Genomic DNA, 16835 nt, shown 5'->3' with positions numbered 1-16835 from the left:
TACTGATAGTCTGAGATTATCTCGATAGATAAATTGAATTTAATTAGTGTAATTTAAATTTAGCTAATTTTTTAATATCTCTAGCATCAGAATTGTTTTGTCCAATAATTTACAAAGTCAAGAAGATCACGAAACAGTTTACTAGAAAATAAGAATTTAATAAAAGCATTAATTTTATTAACTTATATATGAACCATTCCTCTATTTAAAGAGAAATGAAACCTAGAATTTATTTTTTTTAATTTACAATTTTTTTTTAGGTCGACTGGTTTGACCCGTTGGATCACTGATCATCTCGACCCGGTTCGCGAAAGAGAAGAACTCGGGCAGCAAGTCTAGTAAGAGAGCAAAGTAACGAATGCTGCGTGGCATCATGAGGTGCAAGTCTTCGGTAAAGACGAAGGATGAGGGATTGCGGGCGATTCGCCGACGGGAGAAGGAGCATCTTTGATTACATCTCTTGTTGTTGCGTGTTAATGATAAGATTATGATCAATAATCAATGGATTGAGGGAAAGAATATGTCTTTGTTAGTAAGGCTCTCTCTCCTAATTTTTTTTAAAAATCTAGTCCTAAGATTTTAATATAAATATAAAAAAAAACTATAAACTCACTTATACAATGAGGGAGGGATTTATATTAAGAAGTTTATAGCATAAATGGTATGCTATAAATCTCCATTGCATATGCTTTTAGTGACCAAATCATTTATTGTAATTAATGCGTGCATATTTATTGAGTGATGGACATTACATTGTATATATTCTGACACGCTCATCATTCACATTGATGGGGCAAACACACAATGGAATTGAAGTGTCCATCTGGGCAATGACTCCCATTATAACCAAAATTATATATATATCCATGAAAATACAATCTTTCTCAACCCTCCACAATCTACACCGCAGACTCAAATAAATATGTGATGACTGTCACTTTGTACACCAATCCCACCAAAATTACAAAATTCTCTTGCGGGCGAAAAGCAACTCAACGAACAAGGCCCCCCATATTTTTAATAAACTCGACGAGTGGAACACGGAATGCCATTGCCATGGCGAAAATGTTGCGGATTAGGAAAAACATGCAGACCAGAAGAGAGAACAGATACAGGCAATGACTTAAGAAGATAATACGGATTGCAAGGCGAGCTGTTGCTGAGGCTGCAGGGTGGACCAGGTTGAAGCAAGGACAGCGGGTGGCAGCGTCTGTTGAATTTGCCTCAAGAGACTGATGATTCTACTAACAGTCTGTTCCGTAGCCAGATCCTTCCCTCCGCACAGGACCTAGAGAAACAAAAGGAAGCATTTCCATGTCAGGAATTGAAATCCATTGCCACCAAATACAACAACAACCAAGTCTTTTCCCACTAGGTGGAATCGGCTATATGAATCATTTTACACCATTGAACTTTATCTCTTATTATATCATCATCTATATTTAAATAAATTTTATCTTGTTTTATTATTGCTAACCAAATCTTTTTTTCTCTTCTACTTCCTCGTTTGATATGTATGTTTATCATAATTTCACATCGCCTAACTGGAGCATTTATTAGTCGTCTAAGTACATGTCCGCATAACCAAGTCTTTGTTGCTAACCAATTGCCGCCAAATGCAGAAAAGAAAAAAAAAATCTGAATGATCTTTAGTTCAGCTACAAAGATTGGGGTTGCATGCTTTAGCATACGTTGCATTTGGTAGTGTACCGGATGGATTATGGTCGGAATGAGAATGGAATACAACAACAACAACAACAACAACCAAATCTTTTCACACTAGGTGGGGTCGGCTGAATGAATCCTTTTACGTCATTGAACTTTATCTCCTATTATATCATCATCTATATTTAAATAAATTTTATCTTGTTTTATTGTTGTTAATCAAATCTTTTTTGGTCTTCCTCTTCCTCGTTTGATATGCATGGTTATCATAGTTTCATATCATCTAACTGGAATATTTATTGATCGTCTAAGTAGAATAAGAAATTAAGAATGGAATAGCAAGAAAAAATAAATAGTAGGTGAATAGGCTAAATAGAGTATAATTGTAGTGTCCAGCCTCGACTAGATTAGACTGTTATCGACAAGAGATCGACGTACTCACCTCTGCAAACACAGCAACTATTTTTGGAATTTGCTGATTGTTTGGACCCAAAAGTTCTCTATCTGACCTGTTAACAAAATTTTCAATGTCATACCCAACAGAAGAAATGGAGAAACAGAGAAATCTTAATATATTTTCTGGCACAATTCATGATGTGCTAACTACCTTTCGACCATTGAACAAAGTTGCTCATGAACAATTTTGGCCTCGATTAAATCATTCTTTATCGGCAAGCAACTCAACCAAGCTGGGACGACCTGACAAGTATCGAGCAAAACAGCATATAGAAAATTTTAACATTTCAACGTATTCATTCAAAGAAAGAAAGAGAGCGGCACGAGTTAGAATGATTATAAGATGTTGCCAACTTGGGAAATAACTATAATGTGACTGCAAATTGTAAAATCTAGACGACATAAAAGGACATGGAAAATGAATTTTCATGCAAACAACAAAATGGAATCAGATAGCTATACAAGATTATAATTCCACAGTCTGATAATTCCTATAAAATAGTATCGATTTCAAATATAAAATTGAATAGACCACATATCAAAGTACATATAACCAGCATGATTTCTAGTGTAGACATGAATGTCCATGCAACCCTCAACTTTGATCAAAAAAAAACAAAGGGCAGCCCGATGCATGAAGCTCCCGTCATGGGGAAGGATCCATTGTACACAGTCTTATCCTACTTTTTGCAAGAGGCTGTTTCCAGGATTCAAACCCGTGACCTTTTAGTCATATGACAACAACTTTACCGTTGCGCCAAGGCTCCCCTTCCTCAACTTTGATCAAACAAAATATATATATATATATATTCTGCTTCATTAGTATTCTGCAAAAAACAGGTTCGAAGGGGAGTCTTGGCGCAACGGTAAAGTTGTTGTCATGTGACCAAAAGGTCACGGGTTCGAATCTTGGAAACAGCCCGCAAAAAAACAGGATAAGGCTGCGTACATATAACCAGCATGATTTCTAGTGTAGACATGAATGTCCATGCAACCCTCAACTTTGATCAAAAAAAACAAAGGACAGCCCGATGCATGAAGCTCCCGTCATGCAGGGTCCCGGGGAAGGATCCATTGTACACAGTCTTATCCTACTTTTTGCAAGAGACTGTTTCCAGGATTCGAACCCGTGACCTTTTAGTCATATGACAACAACTTTACCGTTGCGCCAAGGCTCCCCTTCCTCAACTTTGATCAAACAAAAAATATATATATATATTCTGCTTCATTAGTATTCTGCAAAAAACAGGTTCGAAGGGGAGCCTTGGCGCAACGGTAAAGTTGTTGTCATGTGACCAAAAGGTCACGGATTCGAATCTTGGAAACAGCCCGCAAAAAAAACAGGATAAGGCTGCATACAATGGATCCTTCCCCGGGACCCCGCATGACAGGAGCTTCGTGCACCGGATTGTCCTTTTTTTCCATTAGTATTCTGCAGTACAAGAATAATGACAGGCAAAAGAACATTTATAGAAAAAGTAACATTGTCTTAAGAAAAGGCAAATTGAAAACCAACAATATTTAGAATTCTCCTGCAAACGCAATCTCAGATGGCACTTGTTTGGCATTAGGAAATGTTAATGATTTAAATAGGTGAGATGCAACACGTAGAAAACCAAAATAAAACAAACGCATAATATGTCCTTATAATATCATGCATTAGAAACCAAGAAGTTCATAATTTGGGATGCTTTAGCTGATTACAATTATCAAATGCCAAAACAAAAAAAAAGAAGGGCAAGAAAACTGAAATATTTTGACAAATCTTCAAACAGCAAAATTGACAATCATAAAGCACATGAAACACACACAAAAAGAATTGCAAAGAAATATAAGCAATAACTATACCTTCGCTGCATCAATACCATCACGATGAAATTGGCATATTTTTCCAAGTGCTGAAACAGCATTATCATATGCCATTACATTATCTGATTGCAATGCATCAGGGTGTCCAATCACATTATTCAAACTAAAGAGAGCCTCTGTACAATAAGAAATATTGGACAAAGGGTTATTAGCAACAGCATTAAGGCATTAACTTGTATGTAAAAAATATCTTATACCTCCAACCAAAGGCCGAAACACAGAACCACCAAATTCAGCACAAACACCAACACCATAAACAGCAGCCTAGAAATGATTACTTATAAATAACAACCATATTCCATTGAAGTTTCATGCATATGTGCTGAATTGATAGCAAGAGCACTAGTACATATGATAGGAAAGAGGAAGGATCACTCCTCACCTGCCTAACATCTGCATTATCATCATTACATGCTTCTAAAAGGAAAGGAAGGTAGGTATCATAATATCTGCCAAATTAGAAAACAGAAATATTAGATACTTGTTTTGTTGTACATAAACAAGCATGACAACAATAAATTGCCTAAAAATCATACCTAAGAGCTGCTTCCCGGCATTGTTCTGCAACATCATCAAAGATGCAAATGGCAATCCTTCTCTCCTCAGGTGTTTTATCCTTCCCCTGCACAAAAGTCAATGAAAGAACATGCTAAACTACAAGTTTGTGAAAGTAAATGAATTAGTACGCAAAACAGAGGAATTAGTTGCTACTAGTCCAAGAGCATCATAAAACAAAGCAAGAGAGACAAGGAACTGTACTATGAAATTGAAAATTAAAAGAAACTAAACCTAATGAGTAAGAACAACATGCAAGTAGAAAAATTAGCATAAGAAACTTCTGTCGACAGTCCAAAACATTATAAAACAACAACAAAAAAAGGTTTAACTGTCAGAATGAAGTCATAGCAAAATAAACCTTCTAATGAGCAACAATGATGTGCATAGAGGTGTATCTATGGACAAATAAATATCAGTATCAGTAAAACTTAACAGAGATGCCGCTTAAACAAGGGGAACGAACATTAGTAGACAGCATAGAAGTTGATTCCAGATTCCAAGGTATTTAACAACCATCAGTTTGCAAAAACTTCACCATTCATAGGATAATACAATATTAATTCATGGATTAAAAATTACGATAAGATAAATTTTTCCACAATTGTGTCAGAAATACATATTAGTCCTAAAAAAAAGCTTCAGTTTTAATCTACTGTTCAATGTCTTGGTGATTCCAAGAATATATATACTTTATTTCTACTTCAACTAGCTCATGATGTTTATCAAGAAAATTCAATTACTGAAGGAAAAAATGCATAGCATTACAACAGAAAAATATTCTCAAAATCAAACTATCTTCAAATAAAATCATGTTGATAAAAAGAAAATTGTTGTAGTCAACATAGGTATTGGAGTAATAAGCAAGAGTGTGTCAAGCATACCAGCATCGGAGTAATATAAAGAGAGAGCTCATCAAAGAACGGAAGGAAAGACGCCTTGAAGGTCTTAATCAGAGTTCCAAGGCAATCCCCAATCTGAATTAGATTAACCAAAGAAGCTGATAAATATTCAATAAACTGATTTCACAAGTTACTTAATAACCTGTCACTTTCAATCAAAAGGATCTTAGTACAAATTCATAAAAAATGACATTTTTCAAACTGCATTAATAACCTGATCAAAGACTTCTTCCTCCTGTTCATTTTCTTCCTTAAGGATTTCCTCTTCCTCTGCATCAAAATCCTCGGCTTTGGTCCTTTCTGCCCTTTCCTTTTTCCTAGCTGCACTTGCAGTTATCACATGTTTTATCTGTTCAACTATGCTTCTGACCTGGTCTTCACTAAGAAGTGATCCACTTAGCTGCATAGGAACAAAAAATTAGAACAACTCAGATGTAGCATGTCAATTATATGTATAAACAAGGAAACCTGGCCAGATTTTAACAAACAAACATAAGCAGTATTTTGGCAGGTCAATAGATATTGTATATACATTATGAATAGGGATGGCAATGAGGCGGGTTGAAACCGGCCCCATAATAAACCTGCCCCGGCGGAGCGGGTTTAGACCCGCCTAAACGTGTCTCAAGGCGGATCCGGGGCAGGTCACGGGTTTAACCGGACCCGCCCCGTATAATATTTTTTTTATTAATTATTAATTGAATTAAAATTGATAGATTTTAATTTGTGATAATATTTTTTGGTTACAAAATATTATTAATATAAATGTTGAAAATAAATTTAATGTTTAATTAATTTTTAAAAAAAATATTTTGTATTTCAAAATAAAATAAAATATGGCGGATCTAACTCGGATCCGCCCTGCCGGGTTCGCATGGCGGAGCGGGTCCCAGGTTTGGCCAAACCCACCCCAACACGACCCATTGTCATCTCTAATTATGAAGGCACATGTGCAGCAAATTATTAAAATATATATAATAATAATTATACTCAAATATATGAAAATAAAAGGCACATAATAATTAATTAAACTTATCATACGTAATGTTTGTCAAACTACCAATATACTTTTCATTAAGAGATCCCTTCCCTTCATATCCAGTTGATTCTTTGTATTAATAATCAAGTAAACATAGATCAATGATCTTCTGGTTATCTAGTCTTTCTTTATCTGATCTTAGATAATAACTTGCGATGGAAAAACTAATCATGATATTGTTAATATACCAATAAAACAAGTTCCTACAAGTCGGGGTCTAAAGTTCATTCCAAAATGAGACTTCTGTATTTTGTCTTGCCAACCTTCACCAAGGATGACATCATGACTTTGAAAGTTGAAAATGACAAGAGACATCACAATCCTAAATCCTTTACTAAATAGCATATTTGACAATAACCCAAATCCAAGTAAATAGAATTAATAAATGTCTCTAATAAATCTGGAATTATAAAAAGAATATATACTGTAGAAAACCAATCAGAAAACTAAAGATGTCCTTTCAGCTGTTTTTTTTCCTTATAAACATCGGTAAGTTGAACTAATGATGCTGCTAATTATAATACTACAAGTTGACTAATGAGTAGGTAAAAAACAAAAGACTCTACAATTCAATTTATGTGGAATGATCATGGTTATAAATAACAATACTTATAAATGGCAACAAAACACAGATTTTATTCATCTGAATGTGGAGAAAATACTAGTTTTTTTTTCCTTTTTAGGCGTTCGTCCTATTAAAGAAATGTCATCTACTAAAAGCAAGGCAGGGCTTATTAAAGCAATTTTACTATGCCCATTCTACTGGAATTCATTGTGAAATATTGGTTTGCCACATTGAAGTTTATGATTGCCCCCATTTGCTTGTATTCAAGACTAAAAGCAGGGCAGGGCTTATTAAGGTTTATATTTAGTGTTCCTGAATGTCTTGTAAAGCTAGTCGTAAATCATGATGTGATATTACAAGGGCACTACTGTTCCTTATCCATAGAATAAATGATAATAAATTCCTTGCTACAAGGACATACCTGCATGCACTCATTCAGTGAATCAAGCATGCTTGCACAGATTTCTGTTTCTGGTTCCTGCAATAAGAGAATCACAGTAATAAATATCAATAACCACATACATTAAAAGATCAAGACCATTGCCTTAGAATAACCTTCTGCAATGCTTCAACAAGAGCTGGAATTATGTAGTCTGATAATTGCTTAATATATGATTCATCACGACCTTGTGCTTGCCCCTTCTCAACTGCTAGTTTTGCAGATCGTAGTAATTCCGGCATAGCTAGAGACAAAGTAGAAAGTAAAGATATAACTCTTGATAATTTTAACCTAGCCAAAAATCACACACAAAAAAAAGTGATACAAATAGATACCTGCAACAGCAGCCTTCCTTACTTCTTCATGGAAATAGAATTTAAGTAGAGGTACCAATGTTGGGGCAACCTACAATTAATTTGCATTGTATAGAATTAGCCTTTAAGAAGTGCAATTCCATATCAATTTTTTTTAAGAAATGATAAATGATGATCAAAATTGACCTGATCAATCCATGGATAGAATCCCTCTTTTAGCTCGTCAGCATAGCAACAAAGCATGTTACAAGCAGTGGCTTTCTCCTCCAACACACTTGTCCGAATTCCTATCCTTTTATCTCCAAGAGTAATGGTCTCAACACTGCAACAAATGCAGCATTAAGAGTAATAGAAGTATATGATTGCAGCACGCTGTTATAAAGAAGATTTGTCTCATAAAAATATCATATCTGCTTCATAGAGCTGAGTACATTTCATCCTTCGCAAACCGAAATTTGCAAAAGCTTAGTAGATCAAGTGATCAATAAACATGCATGAGAGAACATGATAAATAATATGTTGCGAGTGAATCAAACCTTTCATCATCTGAATCGTCTATGTCATCATCTGAGCCTGCAGATGTGATAGTTACATCTGGTTTCAGTTGGGCGGATTGAAGCAATGGAGGCATAACAACACTCATGTACGGTAGAAAATCCTGCCCTAGACATTTGCATAACCTGGCCCATGCCTATCATAAGAAATTGAAAATTAAAAGTTAGCTATAGCAATATCATTTCCTGACATATTGATCTACGCAAACTCATATACACCTGAAGCATATAGCTTGTAGTAGGGTCATCTGTCTCCACTTGTGATCCTTGCAGTGCCAGCAAAACTTCCATTACCTAGCATAACAGTAATAGGTAAATGTAAAAAATTGTAGTAAGAAATAAAAAAAACTATATGAAATTTCTTCACTATATTACTGCAGATAAACAAATACCAAGATTATAAAAACATATGAAGGCGATATATCCTTATTTTGACAAGAATAATATAAATAAAATATGCATATACCACTAAATAAAATTGTTTATTGTGATCGTGAATGTGTTTTCGTTCTGATTGATTAATATACTTTGTTGCATAGATATGTTAGTCATTTGCAATGTTTATATTAAATTAACAATTATTTTAATATTTTTAAATTTCAAGCACATGTCCCAATATAACAAATGTGTGCTATAAGCTGACCGCCTGCTATCTGAAAATGTCTTTTAGGACCTTGTATTTCCATGTCTGCATGCATATGTAAAAATATGTGGACATGCATTCATAAAATTGAAAATATTTGCAGTGAAATTCAGTTATCATTTTTAAAAACATATCAAGTTTTAATTTACAAGCTCAATGTAGCTGAAAAATCAAAAACTTGCTCCAGCACTGCCAAACAATCTTTAACTACTGAGAGGTTCAGACTTTAAACTTTATTCTTGCACTAACATTGGGATAGTCAAATATAACTTGATATATATATATATATATATATATGAGAGAGAGAGTGATATCCAACTCGACCGCGACACGTGTCCGCGACTGAGTGGTCAATGCGCCCGGAAGTGATTTGGCCACCCCGAGTGCATTCATTTCGGGGCGTCTGGATCACTTCCGTGTGCCACAACCACTCAGTCGAGGACGGGCAGTTGGGCAGGATATCAATTCCATGTGTATATATATGTGTAATGGCCTCACCTCTTAACTTTTTCATTCACTCAGAGCAGAAGCTCTATTTCTCATAGTAAAATTAGTAGTGGGGTAAAATAGCTTACTGTAGAATAGGCTTATAATCCTCTTTACCATAGAATCATTCACCTTTGCTGTTCACTAAATATGAAAAACTTTCAAAAACAGATAATTAAATGTGATTGTACCTGTTTAGCATCATCCCTGAACTTCTCCTTGCCCACTGCCATTCCCACCAAACTTATGCACTCCATTGATTTTGCACGAAGCATTCTGTTTGATTTGTTAGTTGCATTCATCAATATGGCTTTGAGGTAAGGCATAACAGCATCGTAGTACTTCTGAAATTGTTCCTGCATTGTGAATTACCAATTGAATTAGTGTGGTCAATGCAATATGTTAAACAACTTCACGAAAGTGGCTATGACAAATACTTGTGATGAATCTGCAACTGAAGCTAAAGCTGTTAAAGCTCCTTCTTGAACCATCTGCTTCCCATTCTGAATAAACCAATTGCATTCACATTTATACACAAATTAACATCCAAGAACTACGGAGACATGCAAAATGTACTAGATCAATGGAAAAATTGGCATGATACCTGTAGCAGAACAAGTAACTTTCCTACAATTCCATCTAGGTAAGGTGTCAAAATATCAGGAGTGCAATTTTCACAGAAATTTAGAACAGCTGAAGCTGCATGAGCCTGCAAATCAATAAATACAAATTGAGAATGAAGGATTAAAATTTTTTTTAAAAAAACATGTGATTCAAAAAGTAATTGATAATGAATCTCAAATATTTGACAGATAAGTGTAGAACTTTAGAAAATCATCTACCTATTACATGAAAGACAAATGCCAAGCAACTTAATAATTAGAGAGAAGACAAATTCCAATCATAACATTAAAATATAAGCTGCTAATTATGCCATCAAGCAGAACTTATATAATAATACACAAGCAAGCGGTCAATGGGTAAGCACAAGGCACAAAATCTCAAGCCATGCCGAAATTTCAATATTTGACTGGAACGATACTATTTTGTAATCTTGCCGACAATACTATTTCAGTATTGTGCCGATATTTCGATGCATAGTGTCGGTGATAGATTGGAATTGAAGAAGGAAAGAGATAAAACATAGTGAGAAGACATTCTCTATGTTGAGCATGGTTTTAATCTTGTACCATGCAGGGATGAAAGAGTCGAAACATATTATTCTTATAAATTCTTGAAACTTGATACCACTCAACGCAGACAATGTCTCCTTCCTTTGCTTCATCTCCTTTCTTCAAAGCATCGACACGACATGAAACATCTTTTCAGTCAAACTACACGGCTCAAAATTTTGAACCTTGGTGCCGAGTGGTATCGAGTGTCGATGATTTACCAAAACGAAACATTTCGACCATTTCAACAATTTCAATCGTTTCGATCAACAAGATACGAAATTTCAAACCATGGGTAAGCATAACTCAGCTATATATGGTAGCAAATTAAGATTAGGAATATATTAAATATTTGTTCCTAAATAATATTATTTGTTTGTTATATATTAAATTGCAATTGATAAGATTGTTACATATTTATTAAACATTAAATAAACACAGGATAATATTAGTTGAAGTAATATTCTCAATTCATTAATCACATTAATAATCTGACAATTTAAAAACTATTAAGATTCATAATTAAACTTTATAATATCATAGGTATATATTATAATGTTAATTAATAGTTAAATAATTAAGTGTATTACAACTAGTAATTGTATCTGAAATTACCATTTCTTTCTTTATTCTCGTGTTTAAAATTTTTCATTGAAGGGGAGTCTTGGCGCATCAGTAAAGTTGTTGCCATGTGACCAAAAGGTCACGGGTTCGAATCCTGGAAACAGCCTCTTGCAAAAAGCAGGATAAGGCTACGTACAATGGATCCTTCACCGGGGCCCCGCATGACGAGAGCTTCGTGCACCGGGCTGCCCTTTTTTTATGTTTAAAATTTTTCATTGTAAAAAATATTTTCTTTATTTCCAATTATAACAATCATGCCCGCTTGAAGAAGCCTACTCTTAGCTAGCATGGCCTTAAAATCATTGTGAATGGTTAAATAGAAAAACCAAAGAAAAAAAGAGGACTTGCATATTGTTGGAATCAGATAAGTTATACGAGCTACATACACATATAGTATGTTAAATATTTTCCAAAGCCAACCTAAGTTTGTCTGGCTGCTTCAGCGTATGCTTGGAAATGAAATGAGAGATGAAAAATGCTATTCATTATTCTACCCAGAGAGATAAAGTTCAAAGCACTGAAAAGTTGTCATTCACATGAAATATTATTCATGGTAATAATGTGTTGATTGATGAAAATGTAAGAGGATTAAATTTGGAGCTTCAATTCGGGAGAAAAACTTTAAAAATTGGATATAAGCGTCGTAGTTTCAATGATGAGAGAAGAATAAGGGAACAATTAATATGTATGGGCATACAATTCTTAAAACTAAATTTAAATTCATCATTTAAGGAGATATTGTTGATGTCACTAATACAATAAAATAATGGATAGTTGAAATGGAGAATATTCTGAGTCGGTAGGTCTAGAATTGATGTGTGCTCCTTCAGCTAGAAGAAGTTTTTTTTGAGATTGTGGAGTGGTCATGATACTTTATTGATCAGCATGTTGAGATATTAGCAACCATGTACAGTAGTAGATGGCAATCCTAAGAGTGCAGGGATACTAGAAAGAATAAAATAAAATAAGGATTAGGCAATAGCTCCAATAGATGATAAAACAAGAGCAAATAGTTTCAAATGGTATTAATAGATTGTGTAGTTACAAGAAATGAAGAATTAACTAGAGTGGATAGTGTAATGACAAAGGTACCAAAGTAATCAAAGTAAACTGTAATTAATGTAATAAAAATTGATTTAATTGCTTGAATAAAATCCAGAGAGCTAACCCTAAACAGTTCGGACAAACAAAGCTTGATGGCGATGATTGATAGCAACTATTTAATCTATTAGTTAATGTTAATATAATTAACATTAATTATTTATTTACCTCTTATAAAGGCCTATACAATTTGCAAACTAGATAATGCAAATGAGGAAAAGGAATGAATTTGAAATTCAGATCATAGTTGATTTTTTATAATTATTCTACTTTAGATGTCAAAAGTTTAGTATATTATAATATAGTAGGAGTTTAATAGAGTTAATTGTATTTCCAGATTTACCATATCTGTTTCCTAGTTTAGTTAGGGTTAAAGTCCATAAAAGAATTTTCATCAATATAATGATCATCTTTCAGGTACTAATAATAATAATAAACTTAGTTAATGGTAGTTATCCATATGCTTCATCATTAGTGTTCCAATTATCTCTGTGAGTTTAAGGTTTAATTTGCCTTTGCATTATTAGATATCAACATTCACCTACTTCTATTAGATGAAGTGATCTCCAATTTTGTCGTTTGTGTTGCTAACTTGCTCATCCCTCGAGGCTCTAGTAGCACTCTCCATCATGTAGCTTCTCAAATCAACCACCCTAGGCATAGCAAATTTTTACATTATTGTCAATTGGTTCTTGCAACAAACACCTTGCCCCTTCCGTTACTTGATGCTTTACTTATCCTCGCTTAAATCAAAATCACCTTTTACTTATGGTTTTTCTCCTTTTCTCCTATCTATCCCCTCATGTTAACCCTATCTAGCAAAGAATATATTTGGGAAAAACCATGAATTTAACAAATTGGTCAAGTGAAGTCTAATTGATTTTGAAAACAACCATAGATTCTTTTGCTCCTCGGTCAAATTGCAACCAATTTTTATGTGATAGCTAATTGGTTCCAATTGTTTTCTTAAGGTAAACTGGCATATCTCAGTAGGGTGATTGATCTTGCTGAATCTTTTGGCAAAAAACAAATCAATCATCACAGATTTTGATCCGACTAATCCACTATATTAGATCAATTGAGTTTGTAGGTCATGGATCAGTGGGATATTCACTACTTCAGACTTGCAGAAACTACATTTGAAGTCTTTCAAACAATATATAAGATAATTATTTTCTAAATAAAAAATATGTTTAATAGTCATTAAGTAACATGTCCCACGCATTTCAATAATCTCCATCACTTTCTCCCATGTAAGAGCTCTTCAAGATTTAAAAATGAAAGTAAACAGAGTATTTCAACATTGTATGTTTCTCAAATTGCATTTATTTATTTGGTTTAATTTATATAAATTTTTATTTTCTCAATCAACTTTGATTGCAATTTTGATAGCTAAATCCACAGTATTCCGCATTAACTAACTTGAATCCCAATATTAAATCTCAAGTACGGTAGTAATAAATGACTCCAACACAAGACACAGATTCAACTTGTCTTTCAGAAAAATGCAAACAAAAGTAGCAAGAAATTCAAAAGACAATCCCATGCATGCCTTAGCATATTTACAATTCTAGTCAGAACCATGGAAGTCGGTTCTTTTCAATGACTAGAAACACAATAATGATCCCAACTGGAGCTATCAGTTTGCTTATGGCACTCGTATCCAGACATACTGTGTCATGACACAATACTTCTATCATCACGATGCATACATTCTAGGACTTGAGAATTTCATTTCGATATAGGGCTAGACGAGCCAAAACTCACTTCCAAGCAACCAACTATAATTAAATGCAGATCACTTAAAAATAGGACCCGGAGCAGTTAAAGCTTAATGCATGAAGAATGCTAATATTAATTTGGAGACCATAAGATCCATCAAGCTGAACTGCCAAATAAAAATCAATTTTCAGAACAAATTAGGCCTTGTTAACATATAACTAACCCATAAATTGCTTTACATACAACAACAACCAAGTCTTATCCCCTAAATTGCTTTACATGTTGGGGAAAAACTCTTGAAAGTTTTAGCAAAATCCCTTCCAAACATTCAGACACATCCTAGTGAAAATTGTCTTAGTATCTAACTTAATCTATTGAGATAAGCATAACCATGAGTGGATTTATCATAGACTAATGTATAGATGAACTACTTAAAGACATCAACAAAAGATGGAAAACACACAGAAATACACATAATTTCTGTTTCTAGATCAACTATGCTTGAAAAGAAAAAACTCAAACTCAAATTAGAAAGTTTAATACTCTCCAAAATACATGCCTGCACACGAGGATTCTGAAAATCATCCATTGCTGATGCCAATGCCGGAAGCACCCTCTGATGATACTGAGTTTGGAGATCTGGCCCCAAATCAGTGGATAACTGTCCAATAGCATTAATTGCTGCCCAACGAACACGTGGATGAGGATCTTGAAAAGAGCATAGGACCATGGTCACCACTTGCTCCAAATTTTTTAACATCACCTGCACAGTACAGGAACAAACCCAACTTCAGAACGTGTACAAAATCCATTGCTTGAACAATACTTTAAAAGACTTTTGAAACAAAACAACATTCTATAAAGAACAGACAAATCATATAAAGATCATGGAACAACCTTTGAACAACCCTCAGCAATCTGTGCAAGGGCGATAAGGGCAGCATGGTGTTTCTGCCACTCGGAAGCAGCCAGGAAAGCTGGTAACAGCTCAGAGGCTACCGGAACGACTGTGTTTCCACCAACTGCTATTGCAAGACGGTCAAGACACTCCTGCGCGACACCATAGTTGCTAGTTTCCCCAGCATCCTCATCCTGAACCTCAGCAGTGTACCAAGCAGGATCATCCTCTAAATCAAGAAGCATCTTCATGAGCACAGAAAAGAGTCTGCTAAGAAACTGAGGGAGTTTCCGCATCATCCCAGGGGCACGCTCCCTCGCTTCAGCAAGAGTGATGATAAACTCAATAGCCAAGTGTCGTGTACCCTCCTCGAGTCCATCTGCCTCAGCAATTTGCATCATGGCTCCAACAACATCGCCAATCTGACGACGAAGAAACCGTGGCTCTGCACCTGCAAGTTCGACAAGGAGCTCAAGGGCCTCCTGAGCTGTAGCTTCGTTACCAGAGTTGAGAGACTCAGTAAGGGTTCGCATCATGGGAGGGAGGAGGTCAGCTAGGCGGTTACGATCAGCAGCAGACTCCAAGGAAGTGACAAGGTTGACGGCCGCAGACAGTGCAGCGACGCGGACATCTGGAGAGGAAGGGTGGGAGAGGGCGGCGAGGAGGAGAGTGTGAAGGGTGGGGAGGTGAGAGCCAATGAAGGACGCGTCGTCGGCGAGGACATAAGCGATCTGGGCAAAGATGAGGAGGGCAGACTCCTGTAGACGAGGAGGGGTGTCGGAGGCAGAGACAGAATGAAAAAGGAAGGGGAGAAGATCAGGCCAGGCGGAGTCGGGGAGGAGGGAGACGGCGAGGGCGGAGATGGTGTCGGCGACCTTCTTGGCAGTGGAGCGGTCGGACTCCTGATGGAGGACGGCCAGGAGGAGGGACTTGAGCGAGGTCTGGGAGGCGGAAGAGAGGCGGGGCCAGAACGGAGCGTCGGAGTCGCGGTGGGTGAGGAGCTTGCGGAGAAGGACGGCGGACATGGCGCGGAAGTCCAGAGCGGGGGAGGCGTGGAGGACGGCAGCAAGCTTCAGGGCGAGGGCGTCCGGGTGGAGGTCGCGGCAGAGGTTGAAAAGCGACTCAGCGTGGGAGCGCTGCTCGTTCGCCGCGGACATCAACTGACCAATCAAAGATTCGAAGGGGCCGGACTCCGCCGAGCCAAGAATCACGGCGATCTGCTGTTGCTGTTGTTGATCCATTCTTCTTCTGCCCAAAGTTAACGGTGCCGAAAGGAAGACGAAGAAGAAAATTTAGGGGTGGCGATGGCGAGCGGAGTTTTCTTTCTTACACGGCGAGCTTGTCTACCCTTTTATTATTAGGGTTTTCGAGAACAATTTTACTGGGTTTACAAGATTAAGTTAGTTCGAGGTTAGTCGTGGGCCGGAAGTTCTAGAAGTTTAGGAATCAGTTTCAGATTTATTTTTTTTTAATAAATTATCTATATAATAAATAAATTATATATATATATACATATTTTTCATGTAGTACCCGTAGTTAAATTAAATTATTTTTTTATCTAATCAGAATTTTAAAAAAAAACTCCATTTCCCCTTTAAAAAAAAATCTAAATATTTCTAACTCCCTCCAAACTCCCTTGTTTCCTTTGATATCATGATTATACATAGCCATCGATCATCATCTTCATAGATCAACTCTTTCGGTATCGTATCACCTCACTGAACTTATCTGTAGCCTTTCATCTATAATGTGTTCCCCCATATACATGTCGTAAAATATTGTCACTCCATCCAAATGTTATAATCCATAGCAGATGCAGTGTTATAGTAGA

The 16835-nt window shown here is 35.9% G+C and overlaps 1 protein-coding gene across 1 annotated transcript; it reads right to left on the bottom strand.

Annotated features, from left to right (window-relative positions):
* Window positions 1–807: 807 nt before the first annotated feature.
* LOC121976988 (importin-5-like) lies at window positions 808–16381 on the bottom strand. The gene is made up of 20 exons (XM_042529444.1): window positions 15004–16381; window positions 14666–14869; window positions 10092–10196; window positions 9925–9990; window positions 9679–9843; window positions 8578–8652; window positions 8341–8495; window positions 7991–8126; window positions 7826–7895; window positions 7607–7734; window positions 7473–7529; window positions 5662–5847; window positions 5430–5522; window positions 4527–4612; window positions 4373–4439; window positions 4188–4254; window positions 3970–4106; window positions 2273–2364; window positions 2108–2174; window positions 808–1288 (listed from the first exon to the last, which is right to left on the bottom strand). Exons 1-20 carry the CDS (start codon window positions 16243–16245, stop codon window positions 1124–1126), a joined length of 3363 nt encoding a protein of 1120 aa, XP_042385378.1. The 5' UTR covers window positions 16246–16381; the 3' UTR covers window positions 808–1123.
* Window positions 16382–16835: the final 454 nt, after the last annotated feature.

The sequence above is a fragment of the Zingiber officinale genome, chromosome 4B, assembly GCF_018446385.1.
Source record: "Zingiber officinale cultivar Zhangliang chromosome 4B, Zo_v1.1, whole genome shotgun sequence".
In the NCBI taxonomy this organism is placed as follows: domain Eukaryota; kingdom Viridiplantae; phylum Streptophyta; class Magnoliopsida; order Zingiberales; family Zingiberaceae; genus Zingiber; species Zingiber officinale.
Note: the sequence above shows the minus strand (reverse complement) of the source record. Positions and strands in the feature narration are given on the sequence as shown.

Bases quoted from the DNA above. Each gene is read 5' to 3' on its own strand.
- LOC121976988 (XM_042529444.1), bottom strand. From the start codon at position 16,245: ATGGATCAACAACAGCAACAGCAGATCGCCGTGATTCTTGGCTCGGCG. The intron at 5,523-5,661 runs GTTATTAATGCA...AATCTAATTCAG, and splicing joins AGGAAGAAGTCTTTGATCAG to ATTGGGGATTGCCTTGGAAC. The intron at 4,255-4,372 runs GTGAGGAGTGAT...AATCATTTCTAG, and splicing joins ATAATGCAGATGTTAGGCAG to GCTGCTGTTTATGGTGTTGG.